This window comes from Aspergillus mulundensis (assembly GCF_003369625.1).
Source record: "Aspergillus mulundensis strain DSM 5745 chromosome Unknown scaffold_4, whole genome shotgun sequence".
Taxonomy (NCBI): domain Eukaryota; kingdom Fungi; phylum Ascomycota; class Eurotiomycetes; order Eurotiales; family Aspergillaceae; genus Aspergillus; species Aspergillus mulundensis.
The window spans coordinates 1,937,462-1,953,239 of record NW_020797892.1 but is presented as its reverse complement, the minus strand read 5'-3'; the positions used below and the strand labels follow the sequence as shown (position 1 = coordinate 1,953,239).

Genomic DNA, 15,778 nt, shown 5'->3' with positions numbered 1-15,778 from the left:
AGTATACCTAAAATTTATTATAATAATAATATACCTAGTATACTATAGCATGCTATAAGGCTTACCCTTATTATTAATATTATTTTTATTATATATAATAAAACTATTACTAGCAAACTTAATCCTATACTTTAATTATATAAATAACTTTTACTTTAACCGCGCAAGTAACTTTCTTTATATAAATTATAAACTTTTAATAAAGGATATTTACGGCATGCTAGCCTAAAAAAAATAAAATAAAATAATTTTTATATTTAAAAAGCTAAAAATATTATATATTACCTAAAAATAGTATAGTAAATTACCTTTACTAGTAGTTAATAACTTATTAATAATTATTTTAGTTACTATGGTGCTAGGCTAAAAACAGCCTGTGTTATATTAGCTAGGTATTTTTTTTAATAAATAACTTTTTTAATACTAATATATTACTAAGTAGGTAATTAAAGCCCGTGTAATAACCTAGTATATTTATAACCTAATATATATAATATATAGCCTGCTTATAAACTTTTTTTATAAGGTAATTATTATTTATATTATTCCTAGCCTTTTATATAATATAAAAATATAATATAATAATAAAATTAAGCCTAAAAGGCACGCGCGAGACCTAAAAATTAATGCTTAATTAGGCTAGTATATTAAAATAATTAAAAAAACCCTTACTTTAGCTACCCGCGGTGTACTCCTAGTTTTTTAAATAATATTTATAATAACCTTTTTTAAAAATACTAGGCTTTTTTTTATTATAATAATATTAAAAAAGTATAATTATAATTTACCTTAAAACTTTAACTAGTAAATTATTAAAACCTGCTAGTAATATAAATAATATTATTAAAAATCTTATATGGTTAAGGCGCTAGCTTATGCTAAAAACCTAAAATAAAGGTATAAATAATAAAAATACTTTTTTTAAAAACTTTTAGGCTAGTTTTAGCGTATTTTTATTACTTTTAAAAATATTTAAAAAATCCTACTAGTGGTAAGGCTAATGTAAGACTGACAAGTCTTGAAAATCTTTACTAATAATAAAGATATTAACAAAGGAATCTAACTAATAAAAATAAAGTATTTTAAACGCTGTTAAATAATATTAAAAAAGTTACTTAAAAATTTAGGAAGAAGGCTAGTTTTAAAGCTATTTTTATAAATTTTTAAGCTATGCTTAAGCTATTTTTAATTAAAAAATAAATATAAGTTTAAATATTTTATATATAAGTTTTTACTTTAGCTTATACTTAGGGCCTACCCTAGCCTTATTTAATTAATAATTAAAACCTTAAATATTAATAACCTAGTTAAGTTATATAACCTAATATAATAATAAAGTATACTAAGCCTTTAATAGCCTAAGGCTAAAGCTTAAGTTATTTAAGGTATTAACTTTAAACTAATAGTAAATTAGCTTTAGTAATATTAAATAAAAAAATATTAGCCTTAATAATTTTTTTTTTTTAATTAAAGGGTTGTCCGCAACCCGCCGCTAAACTAAAAAATAATAATAATAAAATACTACTATTATTATTAATATTAATACTAAACATAGCTTTATTATTATTATTTTTAACTTTATTAAAGTATTATTTAATATATTAAATTTAGTATTTTATTCTTATTATTTATAGCGCTTTAAATAAAATATAATATTTATTTATAATTAAAAGGGGAAAGGTGGTGCTTTAATAATGCCTAGTATAAAAGTATAAATTATAGTATAGTTTATAATTTTATAAACTTTTAAATTTATTAAATTTTTTACTAAATAAAAAATTATCTTTTTTTATTATAGGTAAAAAAAGTCCTTTTAAGCGCTGCCCTAACTTTTTAATAAGTAAAAAAAAGTACCTTATTATAACTATAGTAATTTAAAATGCCCCTGCCTTTACTTTTTATACTTTTACTATAATATAATTATAAAACCCCTTTAATATAATATTTTTACTAATTTTAAAAGCCCTTGGCATTTTTAATTTTCTTGCTATATTTATTTTTTTTAGGTTTAATAACTTTAATTTTAATTAGTTCTTGGGCGGTAATGATAATAATAATAATTAATATAATTTATATTTAATAAATACCTTTAAAATATATAATAAGGTTATAAGTAATAATTTAATAAGTTTTTTTTACTTTAATAGCTATTAACTAGTAATACTTTACTAGCACTTTACTAAATATACTAACTTTTAGTTTTATAATAATTATTTTATTATTTAATTATAACCCCCGCGCCCCCTAGCTTACCTTTTCCTGCTTTACCTAGTACTATACTAGCTATTATTATTATTAATACTTTTATTAAAGGTTTTATATTACCACCTCCTTAGGCTTTTTTTTTTAGCCTCCGGCCTTTTTTTTATAAGTATACCTTATTTTTAACTAGTTTGCTGGTAAAATAGCTTTAGTATAAATATTAGTTAATAAAAACTAGGTTTACTTATAGTATATAAAATATATTTAGGTATATAAAAATAATAGGTTAATTAATAGCCCTAATTACTATATTTATTTAGCTATTAAGTATAATTACTTTTATTATATTTATAATAAAGGCACTTGTCTCCCCCTGCTATTTTATATAAAAAAAAATATTATTTTCTATAATAAATAAACCTAGCTAACTATAATAAATATATTTATTATTAAAATATATTTATATATTAAATAAAGTTAGTAATAAAGGCTTATAATAAGAAAATAAGTGCTAAGGTCTAGGTAATAAAGGTATTAGCTTTAATTATTTAAAAGCTTATATAATTTTTTAGCTTGCTATTAAATAGTCCTTAGCTTATTTTAATAATAGCTAGAATAGTTACTAATTCTTTAATATTTTTTTTTAAAAAATAAGCTTATCACGCCTTTTTTTAAAAAAAATACTAGGTATAAAAAAATACCTGTAAAGGCCCCTGCTCCTGCTCTTAATATTAAATAATAGTTTTTTATTATAGCCTTTGCCGCGTAGCTAGTTATTATTATTTTTTTTTTTAAAAAAATAAAAAAAAAATTTTTTAATACTTTAACTTTAATATAAATATAGTTTTTTATTTTAAATTATAATTTAAAATAAGTTTTAATACCAAGCTAGCAGTAGTCCGGCTATAGTTTATTAAACCTTAAAATTTTATAAAAAAATAAAAAAGGTAATTACTTTACTTATAGCCTTGGGTATAATTTTAAAACCTTATAAAATAAATAATTTTATACCCCTTTTTAAAGCTATAGGTAACTAGTAGTAATTAAATAGTAATTTAATAATTTTTAGTAATATTAGTAGTTTATTAAACCTTAAAACCTAGTAAAAAAAAGGTATTTAACTTAGTAAGGTTATTACCTTTTTTTTAAACTAGTAGTAAACTAGTATTATTATAGCTAGTTTTTTATAATTTACTAGGGCTTTTTATAAATACTTAAAATTAAAAAGTAGTTTTTATAAATTTTTATAGCTAGGCTAGCCTTTTTATTTAATAAGAAATTTATTATATTTATAAATATATTATTTTTTAAAAATAGCCTTAACTTTTTATTTTTTTTATTAACTAACTTTATGGTTAGTAGTTGCTTTTTCTTTTTTTAGGCTTATTTTATTATATAAATAACTTTAAAAAAAAGACGTGGAACACTAAATAAATTTTTAATTAATTATATATACTAGTAAGCCGGAGCTAATACACCTACTTTTTAATAATAAATTTAATTTTAAAGGATTTATTATATTTTAAGTTAACTTTTTTGCTTGAACATATTAATTTAATATTTTTTAAAAATATTAAAATATTATTTTTAACCTTAAATTTTATTAAATAATATTTTTAATTATAGTAAAGCACTTGTTTTTTTTATATTTTATTTATATAATTTTATAAGTTTTTATAAAGCTATTTTAAATAGCGTAAGCGCTTTTTAATAAAAAAATAAAATATTAATTTTTTTAGGTTTTTAAGCCTAAAAATTACTAGTTTTTACCCATGGCTTACTATAAGTAAAGCATAGCTAGTTAAATTATTTTTTAAGTTATTATAAGTAAAGCATGCTAGTAATAAGTATAATATTTAATTATTTTATTAATAATTATAATACACGTGTAAATATACCTTAAGTATTTAATTTTAATACTTAATTTAATTATTTAATTAAAAATAGTATAYTATACTAAGTTATTACTTAATATATAATACTTAATAAAAAGCTATTTAATACTTTAAAATAAAAAGTAAACCTTAATTTATTACTATGCTCCGGGGTAACCCTGTATTATATATAATTTTTTTAATAAATAAGTTAGCTAATTTTTTTATAGTAATTTTATTAATAATAAAAAAATATTTTACTTTTTTATTAAATTAATTTATAATTACTAAAATTATATTATAAACGCGCCCTTTATACTTTAATAAAGGTAAGTTAATAATAAAGTTTATAAAAATATTTTTTATAATATATTTAATACTAAAAAAGATGTTAAACTTTCCCAAGGTAATTATTTTAAAACCTTAAACTTTTAATATAAAAAATATTTTTTAATATACACACGCGTATTTTTATTAAGCTTTTTTTATTAAAACTTATAGGTAAGTAATTTAATAATTTTTTATAGCTAAAGTGGCCTGTATAAAAATTATTATAATATTATTTTATAATCTTATATTATAACACGGGCACGGGAGGTATATAAATAATATTTTTATAAAAAAAAGTTTTTTTTTTATATTATTTAGTAATAAAAAAGGCCTGCCCTAAATTAATAAAAATTATATTTTTAAGCTATTATTATAATTAGCCTATAAAAGCATTCTTTTATTAGGCTGTAATTAATTATTACTAAAAAGTATTTATAACTAGTTTAATAATTTTTTTTACTTACTACCTTTATAATAAATATTTTAAAACTTAAAAGTTTTAAGTACTTACAAGCCTAACCGCGTGGAGGGATACCTAGGTCCTTTAATATTATTTTAATAATAGTTTATTAAAAAAATAAACTTAACTTTTTTTATAAAGTAGGGAGTATTTTAACTTAATACTTTTTATTTTTTATTATATAATTTAATTACTATAATAATATATTTACTAAATTATACTTACTTAGCTTATACTTAATTTTAAAGTTATAAGCTATAAGTAATTCCGCCTATTATACCTGCCTTTAATTTAAAATCTTTATTATAAAAAAATAGCGCAGGTTATTATAATTATACTACATATATATAAAATATAAAAAGCCCTTAAAATAATAATACCACTTTTTAAAGTACTTAACTACTACAAGTAGTTTTTAATTATAAATTTTATAATAAAGCTTTAATTTATATAATTAATAAAAATAAAAGGCTATAGGGCGCTACTAGTCCTATTTTTTTATTAAGTAATTTTTTTTACTTTAGCTATGTAATAATTCTAGTAATAATAAATCTTAATATATTAATAATAATAAAAATCTTTTTTTAAAATTAAAATACTATAGTACCAGCGGTTTAGTAAAGTTTAACTTAATTTTTTTAAATATATTTTTTATATTAATAGGAAATAAAAAAGGCCTGCTTTTATATTTTTTTATTATTTTTATTAAAAGCTAGGTTATTAAACGCGTTATTTTAGTATAACTAAAAATAAAATATTAAAAATAGTTTATAAAGCCTAAAAAAACCTATAACTTATAAAATAATATTAATTCTAGCTAATTAATAATAGTTTAGCTATAATTTAAATTAATAAATATTTTTTTATTTAATAATAAAGCCTAAAAACTTTACCTTCTTTTTATAAAAACTATATTTTAATAATTTTATATATAAATTATGCCTTTTTAATTAATTAAGGACTTTTTAAATATAATATACATGTTTTTTTTTATTTTAAAAAAAATAAAAATATTATTAAGGTAAATAATGTAAAACTTGTTAAAAATCCCGCTTATAGCTATATTTATATAAAATTAAAATATAGCTAGTATATTTATTAAGCTAAAAAGGATAATTATATACTTATAATAATTATAATAGGTTTAAAATACTATTTTTTATTTATTTTTCCTTTTAATTTATATTTTATAATATGTGTTATATAAATCCAGCTTAGTAAAATATTATATATTTACTAGTTAATTTATTAGCTTATTAATACATGGTAGTAAATAATAATTCTTGTTAGTTATTATATTTAAATTATAGTAATTAATATAAAAATATAAAAATTTATTAAGTTTTTAAATAAAAAGTACTAGCGCTCCGGCGCTGTTTTAAAATAACTTAATTTATTTTTTTTTAAGTATTTTATTAAAATACTTTTTTAATATTTATAATTTATATTAAAAAAAACTACAAATAAAACCTTATAAAGGCTTTTTACCCTTTTTTAATAAAATTTTATGCTTTATTTTACTAGTTAAAAGTTAAGTAGCTTTTTTTTTAAAAAAACTTTATTTTAATAAATATATTAAGGTGGTAAAACTATTTTTACTTTTTTTTTAGTTTTTTTTAATTAATAAAGTATTATAAGTACTAGTTCCTTGCGCATAGTTTTTATAAACTTTTATAATATTTTAATTTTAATAAAAGGTATATAGTTTTGCTAAGTCTATTTTACTATAATAAGGTAAAGGTTTAAATTTACTTTAATTATTTAGGAATGTTTTAGGACTGCTTAATAATTTTTATAAATAAGATTAATAATATAATATACTAAGTTAAATATTTTTATAACTTTTTTTAAATTATAAACCTAAGTACGGGCTTGTAAATACCTATAATAAAAAGTAAAGGTATTATTAATATACTAAATTAATTAAATTATATAATTAGTATTTATTTTAATTTCTTACTTTTATAAATATTAAACTAAAATAAAATTAGTATTAGCCCTAGTATTAAGTAGTACCTTAAACTATTAATTTACCTTATTTTTTTATATTTTAAGATTTGCAAGAATAAGAAAAGTAGTCTTTTTTTTAAATTATATAACTTTAATAACTTAGGACTAGTGGATTATTATTTATTTTTTACTAGTTTTTTTTTAGGCTTTTTTTTATTTAAACAGGCCTTTAATAAGTGGCCTAATTTACTATAATTAAAATAAAACCCTTTTTTTTATAACGCTTTTTTTTTAAAAAAAAAGCAAGTTACTGCTTTTTTTCTTACCTTTTTTTTTCTTTTTTTTAAAAAAGCTACTTTGCTAATATTCTAGTTTTATTTTAAGTTATTTTTATTTTTTTTATTTTTAAAGTTAGAACTAGCTTTAAACTTTTTTTCTTTTTAATTTTTAAGGCCTTATTATATTTTAAAATAAACTTTATATAAATTATTACTATATTTATGCTAATAAAAGTTTTTAGGGGGTTTTTTAACTTTTTTAAGTGTAAATAAATATTTTTATTATATATTTTAGTAAAAATTTATGCCCTAAACTTTAGATTATTAAAGTATAAATTTAATTTTATAAAGCAGAGTCTCCCTAGGAAGTAATATTTTAAGTGCCTTATTATTTAATTAAAAGCCTTTAAGCAGTGTAGTAACCTTAGTTTATAACTAGGTTAACCTACATGCGCATAAAATTTTTAAAATTTACCTAAGTTAGGTTATTATTTTAAAATTTAGCTTAACCTTTTTAATAACTATAAGTATTTTTTAAAGCTTTTTAAATAGTAAACATAATTTTTTTATTATTTATCTAAAATTATTTAGGGGCGCTATAAAAGTAATTTTTTAAATTTTTAAACTAGATTTTAAGCTTTATTATATCCCTTTTTTTTAAAAACTTAATTTTTTTAAACTTAATCTTAGGCTCTTAAAAAGCCTTATTTTTTTTTAATAATAATTATAAATTTTTATAGCCTTGTTTTACTTTTTCTTACTTTAACATAGTATTTTTTAAATAGCTTTTTTATTACTAATAATACTTTTAAATTTTTTAAAACTAGACTTACTTATAGTAGTACTAAATTTTAATAATAAAGTAGTTTTAAAATAATAGCTTAACTTATTATTTAAGCTTAACTTTAAACTAAAGCTAAAAGGATTATTAAAGTTAAATATTTTTAAAGCTTAATATAAAGGTTAATAAGATAGTTAATATAAGGGTTAATAAAAAATTAATATAAAGGCTAGTAAACTAATATTACTTTACTTTTAAATTATAAAAATAACTTTTTTTTATTTTTTTTAAAGTATTTTAATTTTAACATGTGGTATTAATTATAATATAATTAAAAAATAAATAGCCTAGGCATAATAGCTTTAAATTATTCCTTTTTTAAAATAGCTTTAATTATAATAAATTTTAGTTTAATAAATTATAATAATAATATAAAAAAATAAAATAAAGGGTGTATCTTGCCCTACGCCTTATTAAATAAATAATTTAAATTATTTAAGTTAGGTTTTTTTATTTAATTATTTTTAATAATAATAAAATTCTTAAGCATGGGTAAAAAAAAACACTTTTTTAATTATTTAAGTTTAAGTTTTAAAAACCTTAACTAAAACGCCTGCGGACTACTTTTGCTTATTTTTTAAAAATTTAATTTAAAATATTATTATTAAAAAAGTTTAAAAAGTAATAGGTGCAAGTAACTTTAACTATAAAATTAATAAGTTTTAAAAATTTTTATTAATAATAAAAATATTAATAAAAAAATTTAATTAATAAAAATAACGTATTTTAAACCTTATTAAATAATATTAAAAAACTTACTTAAAAATTTTAAAAAAAAGCTAGCCTTAAAACTATTTTTATAAATTTTTAAGCTATGCTTAAGCTATTTTTAATTAAAAAGTAAATATAAATTTAAATACTTTATATATAGGTTTTTATTTTAGCTTATATTTAAGGCCTACTTTAACCTTGCTTAACTAATAGCTAAAACCCTAAATATTAATAACCTAGTTAAGTTATATAACTTAATATAATAATAAAATATACTAAGCCCTTGGCGGCCTAAGGCCAAAGCTTAAGTTACCTAAAGTATTAACTCTAGACTAACAGTGGATTAGCTCCAGTAATATTAAATAAAAAAATATTGGCCCTGACAGCTAAAAAGCTAGCCATAAAAAAGTTTAAATAATAATAATAAGTATTATTAATAATAAAGGTAGTAATTTTTAGTAATAGCTTTAAGTAAATATATTAAGGGGTTTATTATATAAACTATAACTTTATAATATATTATAAATAACACCTTTAGGCATAAAAATTATTAATAATTAATGCCTAATCCTATATATATAATATTAAGGCCATAAGCGTGCTTTAAAAATTAAAGGTAGTAATTAAAAAACTTTTTAAAGTTTTTATTTACTAGCTTTATATAAATAATACTTTAATAATTTAGTGCGCGCGTGAATAGCCTTTATTATTTTTTAATTAAGCTTTTTAAGCGCTATATTAACTTATAAATTAATATATTATTTACTTATAATAATTTCCCGGCCATATAAATATTAAAGGTAATAAACTAATTAATAAGCTAGCTAATAAAGCAGCCTTTATAAATATATAGCCCTTAAATATTAATTTTTTTAAGATATAACCTACCGCGAGCAAGATATATAACCTATATAAATAAATATACTAAGCTACTTAAGCTAAGTAATAAAAAGGTATTTTTATAAAGTTATTAATTTAATATAAATAATAACTTATTATAAAGTTAAAATAGTACTAGGTTAAATTAAAACTTAAGCTTATATTAAAGCGCCTAGTTTTATATTATTAGCTAGTATTAAAATTATTATATAATAATTTTAAGTAATATTATAAGTATTTTTAATATAAAAATATAAAGCTTACTTACTTTTATAAAATAAGTAAAAGCCTTAAATATTTAATTTTTTATTAATATATTAAAAAATAGTTTTTATAATAGCCCTAGCAATTAATAATACCTTTAATAAATAAGATTAAAGCCTTAAAATACCTTTATAAATTAAAACCTAAAAACTTTATATTTTTACTTAAAATTATAAACTTTTATTAATTTATTTACCCCTGCTAGAAATTTTAACTTTTAGCCCTTTAAAAATACTTAGGCTAGGCGCCTAGTAATTTTTTAACTTTTTAATTTTTTTTTTATTATATATTTTTTTTTATTTTAAACACCCTTTTTTTATATAACTAGCTTTAAATATATATATATTTTTTTATAAAGGGGCTGGCCCCTGCATCCTATAATATTTAAATTATTAAATATATAATAACTAATACTTATTAATAGCTATATATAAAAATAATAAGTAAAAAACAGGCATACTACTTATAAGCTTTAGTAAAAGTTACTTTTTAAAATAAAAAGCCTTTTTATATATAAACTTATTTAAATAAGCTACTTACCCTGCGGTGGCATGCCCCTATACCCCAAGGAAGGTCTGGAACGTTAGGCGTACGCCTAGCGATCCCCGGGGCGTTAAATATCACTACTACTACTACTACTACTACTCCACTAAAACACGCCCTATACCCCTCCAGGGCAAGGGGCAGTAGCTTTGGCAAGAAGCCATCACTGCACTGGACTTCTCGCCTTCAGTGCATAAAACTTTGAATCGATTGGATATTGGAGCCCATAAGCCCATATTATGATGTCTGGGGGCGGAATTGTGCCACCACACCGCAAGTCGCGGGCACCGTGCGCTTTCGAGAATCCGGCCGGCGCTTCAATGTGTAAACAAGGGCTTGGTGAAGTCTACCTATAGAGAATGTACTACTCTTCACTCAAGTGACTCTTGAGGCCTATGCATGGCAAGGTAAGGATAAGGTATGTTGCGATAATGGAAGCTCCAAGCCTGTTGCCCTTACTGTGGATGCCCATGATAGAGAACTTTGTTTGAACGTAAGTAGTATAGGTATCGCGCCATACCCTCAGAGTCCTCTCTTATTATTCTCTTCTCTATATTACCCAATGGTCGTAGATAACAGACATACGAGGCGAGGGGGGCAAGGGTAGTTAGGTAAGGGGCCGGTGCTATCAACCAAACGGAGTAACAGAGAGCCCTGGTGCAGCATCATACAAGTAGGCTCAGCGCAGAAAAAGGCTCACACCAATTTGTTTGCCCCTTACAGCGGTTATCTTGGACAGGGCCCTTTTCAGAAATGCATGGATTATCTTCTAGCAGGTAAGGAGCTCCAGATATTCTAGGACCAAGCCATCCAATACCCAACCTCATCAATAACAGAACAAAACTCCAGTACTCAGCGTAGGAATGGAAATCAACCTTCAACGGAGTGCACTGATCAAAGGGCAGTAGACCGCGGTTCCAACCCCTCTTTACCTGGCTTTTTCTTCACCACCGCTCCCCGAGTGTAAGCCAGCGCTTACAGTGGTTCCAAGACTCCAAAAACTCCTCAGTCGCCTGGTTAGGATGCGCACCAGCGTCGATGAGACGGTCGATAACCTCTTCATTCGGCTCATCAGCCCCAAACTGCGCAGCTGTGAGCGCCGCACCCCAGTCGCCCGCACGCATATTCACCTCAGCCCCATTCGCCAGCAGCAACTCGACCATCTTCAGATGCCCTTCGACAACAGCGGCCTGCAGCGCAGTCTGGAATGAATAGCCCAAGGCCTCGATGTCGGCCTTGTTGTCTAAAAGGACCTGGGCGACATTAAGCGAGTTGTGACCGGCTGCGGCGATGAGGGGCGTATCGTGTCCCATTCCAAGGCCCAGGTCCGTCTCCGCACCTTGGTCAATAAGCATCTGGACAATGTCGCCGTTGTCGTGGGGTCCCGAGGCGGCTTCTTCGAGGGCGTTGTTGAGGACGATCACGTCTATCTCGTCCTCCTCCGCGAAGTCGAGGATCAAGCGCACCATGTCCTCGTGGCCCGCTCTGACGGCCTCAAGGAGCGGCTTTTCGAGGCGGCAGCCTTTCTCGACGAGTAGGGTCGCGGCTTCGATGTGGTTGAAGCGTGCGGCGTAGCAGAGGGGCATCATGTTGTCTTTGTCAGTTTTGTCGACATGGACATTATCGTCGATGATGCGCGAGATCATGGCGGTGTTGTTGGTTTTGGCGGCCCAGAAGAGTGAGTTGCAGGGGCCGGCGATGTCCTGGCGGTAGAGCAGCAAGGATAGGGTTGGATAGAGGGCCTTGCTGGTTTGGGCGAGGGCGTTCAGATCGCGCTGGGAGTCGACGGCTTTGCCGATCATGATCATAATCTCCAGGGGGAGAGTCAGGGGGGAGGGAGACATGGTGCGCGGTGCGAAATGCGATATAGATTGGTATATCAGATTGGTTGATAGAGATGGAAGGTTGAACGGCGAAGAAAATCAGTGCTTGTGATGGGATGAGGGTGAGGAAGGGAGAAAGGCAGAGATCGCAGAGAAAACAGGATCAACAGAATAGGTAACAGGTTTTCTTGTGGTCGCCGCGGCGATTGAATTGTTGTGAATCGGGATCCTGTTGGTGGTTGGCTCCGCACAACCTGGTATAGGCATGAATGAAGTACCTTTGTTGGCTTCTAGTGTCTCCAAGAAATTGATTATTACAGTGACAGAGATGCACATTACTTCTAGCATAAAGGCCACTGGTAGAGGTCTAAAAAGTCCAAGGCCTTCAACATGGCCAGATTCGTCATTCATTGAGTGGCGAGATGCTCAAGACTGCCCCCTAAGGTAAGTCATGAGGATTCCTATCGAGGTTTCAACAGTTGATTATCTCGCGATCATCTGAGTATCCCAAGTGCTACTGCCGCAGGGTGAGTAGATATTCGCAGTTTCCAAACACCAGAAGCACATATGACCAACACGAGAAAAGCATACGATATGTGACACTTATCAAGCATGGGCAGCTGTAGGTTCACTCATCTAGCCCTCTTCATCGGGTCGAACATCCTTGGCACCATATTTAAGGAGCCACTTTTCGATCTTTTCAAGATCCAGTTGTCTGGCTGTTGTGAGAGCCGTGCGATTGCCCGGCCCAACGGCATTGACATTGGCCCCGCGATCTAGTAGCATTCGAATCATGCCTTCATGTTCCTCTGTTACTGCCGCAATCAGGGCCGTACCGAACCGACCATCCACCACCTCAGGGTCAGCTCCACGTCGAAGCAGCAAACGAGCCATCTTACACTTGCCTGTAAACGCGGCAGCAATGAGCGGACTGGCCAGGTTCCCAGGAATGTCAACTTCAATGCCGTGGTCGAGTAGAAGCCTGGCAGTCATATGATGACCAGCTAGAACTGCAGCCTCCAGCGCGTTCACATATCTGGTTTGCCCAGGTCGAAGTAAGGAGTTGTGAAGAAGTCGTAACATGACCCCTTGAACTGCAGACCCAAGCACCCTCGAGTAGAAGCCATTCGACTCCCTTCTAGCTTGTATATCCGCGCCGCTCTCTAGGAGAATCCTAACCGTCGACACTGGCCCTTTTGCTGAGGCGAGGATGAGTGGCGTCACATTATCTTCACTGGTTTTGTCAACGTCGGCGCCAAAGTCAAGTAGGCGTTGAACTGCAGCGTCGGAGCCCAGCCTAACGGCGTGGATAATGCCCGAGCCGTTGTGGTTGGTGATGTTGTTCTTGTATAGGAAGTCGTTTGCGACAGCGTAGAGATGCTTGTTCGCTCTGCAGAAGGCGTTGATGTCACTTTCGGCTTCTAGAAAATTGGTGATTATCAGCAAAAGCTCAGATGGCAGAGATAGGAGCGACATGCTTCGTGGCAATCGATCGGCGTGACCGACGCAATAAATCGCAGTTGTGATGTTTGTCTTGTGTTAGGTGTCTGTGAGGTTTCGGTGGGTTGTGTATTCCGACAAGAGACTGAGGGAAATCGGAAGCGATGAACAAACTTTTGTTGGAGGGAATGATAATATGGGCGCGACTGTGGTTGTCTGATTGACTGAAGGGCGAGAAGGGAAGAAAGTAGAGGCTTGAGTGCCTATCGGAGCTTAATTAGAGAGTTGATTGAAGGGTTTCAGTGTACCAAAGCAACCTCAATACAGATTTGTGCTGTTTGCATATCAGTCAATGGAAAATGCCTGGAAGCCAACAAGGACTGCTCCTTTGATTTAGACCAAAACGCTTAGCCTGCCCAAGTTGCTTGGTTTCCTTCTAACAACAGTACAGGGACAGATTCAAGGCTCGCTCTTTTCACATGGATCAGAGTCGCACTCATAGGCCCTGTATCACGCTGCTTGATAGCAGTCCAGAAAACCACCGCTCTCGAGCACGCCCACAGTCCCTATCTCAACAAGCCATTTCGCATTGGGCTACAAAGTCGTGGGGTTAAAATCATCCCAGCAGACATCCATGACCTTCAAAAGACCTCGACGAACCAGCGTCTGCCATCGACGTGCTGATCTCTTTCATTTCCCCAACAGTGTCATAAGTGAGGTTCAGTCAGCGGTAATCATACGACCTTTTCAGTCCGCGCTGATGATTTTCATTGCCCGGAGTGGGTGTTGACGCCCGAAGGAAGAACCAGAGAAACTCACACCACTTTCAAAGGGTCCACCTTCCCTACGCATATTTTGACGAGGATAGCGGTACGAAATCACCCTTCGTCGAACCGCATTAGCCCTATTCCCTCTCCTACGCATGAAATTCACACAATTGGCTTGAGCGTTAATTTTTCGACGGTTCGCTGAGCTCAGGAATGGTGTGCGGTATGTTGCTGGGACAATCGCGGATCCTCGCCCTCTAAATGGAATGGTGCATGTCGATAATGGGTCTACACCCAGAATCAGGCGTGTGAGGTTGTTGAGAGACATGGGTGATGAAGAGCTGAAGCGCCAATATGGCAGTACCGAATTACTGAAATCCCACGGGCCATGGAACATGCCTGGAATGAAGTTCTAGGAGCGAAGAGATCCCTTACTCAGTCTGAAGGCATGGAAGAGCAAGTCATCAACTTTCAGCAAGCACTGGCCAAACTCGACCAGAACCCGGACGACAAGCCTACCTTGCTCGGATTTGTTGGCGCTCAGCTCTTCTACTCTTAGGCTATCAATGGCGGCATAACCCCCGAGAACGCTGATTCTGTGCGCTATATGGGCGGCAAGGACCTGTGTCCCTAAATCGGGTATACCACCTTCAAACATCGCCAGGGACTCGCTCGAAGAGAACGTGAAGGGTTTTATCAGGGATCAACAAGAGCAATCACAGCGCATTTGAGGCCGGAGAGTGTGATACTGAGCTCGCTAGGCACCTAACTTCCAATCTCGCTCGGACGATGCGGTCAGAAAGATGATCACTCGATGGAGCATATGTCGACTTTGATTACCCGACAATTGTCTGTTCCTCCTATTCTCGCATTCTCGTCAAAGTTTCCATTCCTGTCTGGGTTCTAGGGAACGTGAGAGCGTGCTGATGTATCTAGGCGCAGGCTGGATAAGGGGACACTTCATCAAGTGGAACTCAAATACCGTTTAGGGGAAAAGATCAAGCTATCCGGAACCCGCCTACTTCTAGCAGTTCTTTCTCCGATCGTCCCTAGCTTGAGAGACACTGTGTTGCTTTTCTCGCAATTCGACCTGTCAGGTGGTAGTAAATCCACCATGCTGATCAGATGTCCACATGTTCCGTTTAATAGCTCTAGGTAGAAAGCGGAGAGCGTTACGCGTAGGTCTCAGAGTGTACGGGGTTCACTGGGGGTCACAGGGACAGAAGAAGTACGGAGTAGCGCGTTGGTGAACTAGTAAAGCTGTACCTTGGTAGCTTTCGTAGGGCTATTGCAGGTTTCCTGGTACGGGCCAAAGAAGGTCGGATAATATTTCCACGAAGATGATGCGCAATCGAATTGCAGTTCGACGGACCCCGTTCCCAATAGATGTACGAACCATTGCGGAGTATCGCCATC

General features: G+C 29.2%; 2 protein-coding genes across 2 annotated transcripts; both read right to left on the bottom strand.

Annotated features, from left to right (window-relative positions):
• Positions 1-11,276: 11,276 nt before the first annotated feature.
• On the bottom strand, positions 11,277-12,176 carry DSM5745_05098 (ankyrin repeat domain-containing protein; the record flags this gene model as incomplete). Its single annotated transcript, XM_026747114.1, has 1 exon — positions 11,277-12,176. The coding sequence occupies one exon, from the start codon at positions 12,174-12,176 to the stop codon at positions 11,277-11,279; it is 900 nt and encodes a 299-aa protein (XP_026604594.1).
• A 615-nt stretch (positions 12,177-12,791) lies between these two features.
• DSM5745_05097 (ankyrin repeat domain-containing protein) lies at positions 12,792-13,631 on the bottom strand (the record flags this gene model as incomplete). Its single annotated transcript, XM_026747113.1, has 1 exon — positions 12,792-13,631. The coding sequence occupies one exon, from the start codon at positions 13,629-13,631 to the stop codon at positions 12,792-12,794; it is 840 nt and encodes a 279-aa protein (XP_026604593.1).
• Positions 13,632-15,778: the final 2,147 nt, after the last annotated feature.